This window comes from Apteryx mantelli, chromosome 1 (assembly GCF_036417845.1).
Source record: "Apteryx mantelli isolate bAptMan1 chromosome 1, bAptMan1.hap1, whole genome shotgun sequence".
In the NCBI taxonomy this organism is placed as follows: Eukaryota; Metazoa; Chordata; class Aves; order Apterygiformes; family Apterygidae; genus Apteryx; species Apteryx mantelli.
Genome location: NC_089978.1, coordinates 164636199 through 164641016, shown reverse-complemented (window position 1 = coordinate 164641016; position 4818 = coordinate 164636199). Strand labels below are relative to the sequence as shown.

The 4818-nt window shown below is 49.1% G+C and overlaps 1 protein-coding gene across 1 annotated transcript; it reads right to left on the bottom strand.

Moving 5' to 3' along the window:
- POLR2F (RNA polymerase II, I and III subunit F) lies at window positions 1-4266 on the bottom strand. The gene is made up of 5 exons (XM_067309689.1): window positions 4180-4266; window positions 3951-4020; window positions 3622-3752; window positions 1951-2022; window positions 1-191 (listed from the first exon to the last, which is right to left on the bottom strand). The coding sequence occupies exons 1-5, from the start codon at window positions 4197-4199 to the stop codon at window positions 101-103; spliced, it is 384 nt and encodes a 127-aa protein (XP_067165790.1). The 5' UTR covers window positions 4200-4266; the 3' UTR covers window positions 1-100.
- Window positions 4267-4818: the final 552 nt, after the last annotated feature.

The window sequence follows — 4818 nt, the reverse complement described above, 5'->3', positions numbered from 1 at the left end:
TTAAAATAGGGAAGTTTACAATTTATTTACACAAATATAAACAAAAATAGAAACATCTGCTGTGGAAGGAAGAACCAAAAGCAATGGCTTTCCAGGCTGATCAGTCTGTGATAATTAACTCGTCCACACCCCAGTCTTCATAGCTCCCGTCTGGCAGATATCGGCGGATGATTATGGGGATCTTGCGTGCTCTGAAGAGAGGACAGAGAGGTGAATGGAAATGCCAAAGCCTTCACTGTACCATTTTGGCAAGCAACAGGAATTAAGCTGGCATCTTAGAGGCTTCAGGAAACTCATCAGGTTTAACTGGAAGATGTGTAGCACCAGTGTTTTGTATTATATAACAGGGAAGACCCCAACAACCCTCTCTTGTAGGTGCAAAGCACTGAGCACCCTTAAGGTCCAAAATAATCACAGACCTGCAGAAGGTCAGCGCTCCACTGCTAATGCAGAAATCAAGCCCTGTGATCTGAACCCACTATAAGCCAACACCAAACATCTAATGAGGATATGGGGGAGGGGAGGGAGAGGGAAAAGGAGGGACTCAAAGTATAAATCCACTATTTGTTTGATGGAAAACCCAGTGAAGACTTTTTCCTCACAAGCCACTACAGAAGTGGCAGAATTCCAAGAACATGCATTAAAAAAATGACATTTACAGTGGGTTTTACACTCTAGGCATCCAAAGCATCAATTACATTTTAAGAAGGATACATGAAATAGGTACTATTCAGCCACCAAAACGAGCTACAATGTGGGTGGAACACAGCATCTGCTAATGGCATTTCCAATTAAAGAGCAAAAAAATGCTGAATGCAATTTAACTTACTGGAGGCGGATTTAAGTCAGCAGAATGTAATTAGGCAGTTTGGAATCTAACCAGGGCATCAGGTTTACAACCATATCAGTCTTGAAAAGTAATACAGCATCTTTAATGATCACAAACATTCAGCAATTGCTTCTCTCTTATGCCAAGTATTATGACTGAATTTTGGCACTGAACAGGATGCCCCTGTATTTCCTGCCATGCCCTAACTGCTTTCCAGAGCTCACACTCAGACAGCAACCAGAACCAGCTCAGACTGAGCTTGGAGATCTGACAGAAAACAGGGCCTAAGGAGGTTTTGGCAATGAAAAAGGAGCTGTAATAAGGATGTAAAGTCTGCAAGAGCAACTGCAATGCACTGAAAAATTGTGGGAGCAGAGGGACAATTCAGTTCAAGAATAGGGACTTAATCAGTAAAGGAGTCTAGCTACTCTGCTTGGAGAATACCTGCACGTGATCTAGTAGGTCACTGACCGTATTGGTGAACTGTGGACCAGCAGGGAGCTTTGCTGTGGAAAGGTGGGCCTGTAAACAGTCATCCAGAAGCTGCCTCTGCTACAGTCAGAAAGTCTATGACTGTGTTTATTTCATCTGTGTAATGCATCTTGGTAACCAGATAAAATTTCCCTTTCTAACATGGAGACAGGAAGCAGGGATGTGTCTTTTGCAATCACAATAAGCCAAGCATGGAAAGGTGCAGGAAAAGAACATTAACAGGGTCTCCACATCACAAACCTGACCTTTGTTTTATTTTTGCCAGCATTTCATTTGAACACAGGTTTGTTCAGATGGCTGCTTTGTATCAGTTCCTTTCAGGGAATTAAATTGATTCCAGAAAGATTGAGACTTGGGTTCTCATAGGAATAAAAACCACTTGGACTCCCAAGTAAAAGATGTCAGAGTACTGCTCATAATCAGTACTTTGCAAGAGCTCCTAGGATGGGACAGAGCAATGCCCAAGCTACCCGCAGCTGGGGAGAGGTCCCAACATGGAAAAGGGGACAGTGACTGTAATGCTCACTGTTAGAGTGAGCACACAACCTGCACAGAATAAGCTGCTAAATGCTAGGATGAGAAGGAGGACTGCTTGATGGGTACACTCACTGCCAAAATCTGAGACTTACTTAAGTTCTTTCATGGCAATCAGCAAGGGGTCTGTCTCTCCTTCCAGCTCCACCATCACAGGGGCACACATCCTGAGTGGAAATAGTAACAATCAAATAGAGAACATGCAGAGATGGAAGAGGGAGAACTAAGCACGTGCCTATGTCTCTCACCCAAAGTTCAGCAATGTAGGAGGGTGGAACACCACCTTGGCAAATCCAATTTGCACTTTTATCCACTTTGGGAAGAAGTTTCCCCCCCTCTGACCTTGTTGTGGCAGGACCAGTTTCACTAGATGTAAGTGGCTACGGACTGAGCATTTACTTGAATGTTCTTCTTGGCCTGTCCTTCAGCTGCAGCTGGGGCTTTACAGTTAGTTAAATCCACAACCTCCTGGAGTCACCCTGGACTGTATGTAAATGTGAGGAAGGAAAGAGCAATTCTAAAATTAATCCAATAAAGAGGGTGGAAACACTATAAAATGGGCATGCCATCTACAATTCCACCACAGCTCTTACTTCCTGACCTGATCGTATTTTCCAGGCTTTACCCGGGGAAAAGTAAAGGGCTGGTTTTATGATGCACAATCTCCAGGAAAAAAATAAAGCGTTTTGCAGGGAGTTTAATAGCAGAGCCAGCATGGCTGACTATTATCTGTCCTATTAAGCAACAGCAGGAAAGAAAGCTCACGTTATGTGTGGATAAGGCCACTGGGGGCTGCTGCTGGCCTAGATTCAGTGTTGAAGGCAGAATATGTAGCGAAGCAGAACCAGGCGTCAGAGTGAATGGATTAAAGGCCTGGCACAGACCCACCTCATCTCTCCCATTTTTCTGGCCTTCCACCAGCTGAAGGACTGTGCACAAAATAGCTTCACAGAGTGAAAGGCAAAGTGAGGACTAAGGAAAGATCTGATCACCACTTACAAGCTTCTAAATGATATGAAGGAGAAGCATTATTCTGAGAGTGGATATAACTAGGATAAAACTGAGATGTGTTTTCAGACAGACTTTACCACAGCCTAACAATCTCACTTGTGGGGCAGTCTTCTGACATGCATTATTCAAACAGACCTGGAAAGGTAAATGGAAGATGTCGAGAGCAGCCAGCCTTAGTAGCACTTAAAACAGGATTTAAATACCATTACATATTATAAATGGGGCCCCACTCATCCAAATACTTTAGAAACATATTGCTTGCTGCAATACAACTGCACTCTAAAAAGAAGTTGAGATTGTTACTCTTAATCCCTACAGCCCCATGGTATCAACTAAAGACATTCTGGAACATTCCTCCCTCAAATCTTGGCTTTTGCAAACAGGTTCTAAGCTTTCCAGCCCAGACTCACTCATCTTATGAAAGGCAGAAATCAGGATCAGACTGTCACATGCCCTTTCTTTTAGCTATCACATAGGAAGGCGTATTACAGCTGCTGAATGCCTTCCTTTCTAGGCACAAGTACCATAACCTTAGCCAGGGAGAGATACAGAGATTTCACATGTGACTAAGGGCTCAACAGCTTTGCTTTTCACTGTTGACAGAGATGGTCCACAAGCTCAGAGATCACATAAGGAACTTCCACAGCTCCAGAATACTTCCAGGAAGGAAGAAAGCAACTTAAACAAGAACGGGAGACCCTACGAGCCCACAGTCCAGCCATGGCAACACCTGGTATACAGAGCAAAACACTTACGCTATCTGGAGGGCACGAGTGCCCAGGACTCTGGCTCGCTCATACTTGGTCATGTAGGGGGTTGTAATCCGCTTCTGGTTTGCCTGCTGACGCTCTCCAGATGGAAGGATTTCTACATTTTCCTGCCCTTCCTGGGAAAAACAAACGAGCACAGCAGCGTTACTGCATCTGAAGAGCAATGCGGCCAGGTGTTGGGAAAACCTATGATGCCTTTACAGCCCAAAAAGTGGGCTAACCAAGGATTTGGCCCGTCGGGGCCCAGCGGCTCCAGGCTGCATGGCCGGTGGCGGGCGGCAGCCCCGGGGCGCTGCTGCCGCGCCTGCACCCACCTCCTCGGCGTTTTCCAGGTCCTCCAGCCCCTCGTCCTCCTCCACATCGTCGAAGTCATCGCCGTCAAAGCTGCGGACGGACACGGACTTCGCACAGCGCCCCGGGCCGCCCCCGCCCGGCCCCGGCCTCCCCCCGGCGGGGCCCCCTGGGCCCTAGGCCCCGGCCCCAGCCCCAGCCCCTGCTCCCGCTCCTGCCCCCCAGGCCCGGCACCGCCGGTCCCGCTCTCACTTATCCTCGTTGTCAGACATGCTGCCGCGCCTCCTTCCAGGAAGTGGCAACCACTTCCGGCGGCCCGCCGTGACGTTAAGGAAGTTATCCGACGGCCCCGTTGCCGTGGCGACGAGCCGCCGCGCTGCCCGCCCCGCCCCGCCCCGCCCCGCGCGTCACCTCCCTCGCGCCCCGATCCGGGGCCGCCCCGCCCGCGCGTCGCCATGGAGACAGGAAGATTTTATTTATTTATTTGTTTGTTTACTTTAATTGGCTCCGTGGGCTTCTTCTCCTGTGACGTCAGGCGGGTCACGCCTCGGAGGGAAGGTGAGCAGGGAGCCTGAGGGCCCGGTGGGGTGGGGGAGCCTCGGGGGCAGCGCCTGTGACGTCACATGTCACCACAGTCCCTGGAAGGGCAGCGCCTGTGACGTCACTTGTTGCCGTGGCTCCTGGGATGCTGCCAGAGTCCCCCGGGGTGCAGAGCATAGCGGGTTGCAGGTGCCACAGGTGTGGGTGGGTATTTGGGCAGCAGAGGCCGTGCGATGGGATACTGAACGGCTGGGGCCAGCAGCAAGTTGATGCCGTTGGGGGTTGGGTTGGGCCACGAGCCATGGGGGACATTTGGTGGCTTTGTCTCGCTGCTGTTCTCAGGGCTTCACA

Excerpts from the sequence above, each read along its gene's own strand:
- POLR2F (XM_067309689.1), bottom strand. The coding sequence starts at position 4,199 with ATGTCTGACAACGAGGATAA. Across the intron at positions 4,021-4,179 it reads ATGTCTGACAACGAGGATAA|CTTTGACGGCGATGACTTCG; the intron begins GTGAGAGCGGGA and ends GTCCGTCCGCAG. Across the intron at positions 2,023-3,621 it reads ACTCGTGCCCTCCAGATAGC|GATGTGTGCCCCTGTGATGG; the intron begins GTAAGTGTTTTG and ends ATTTCCACTCAG.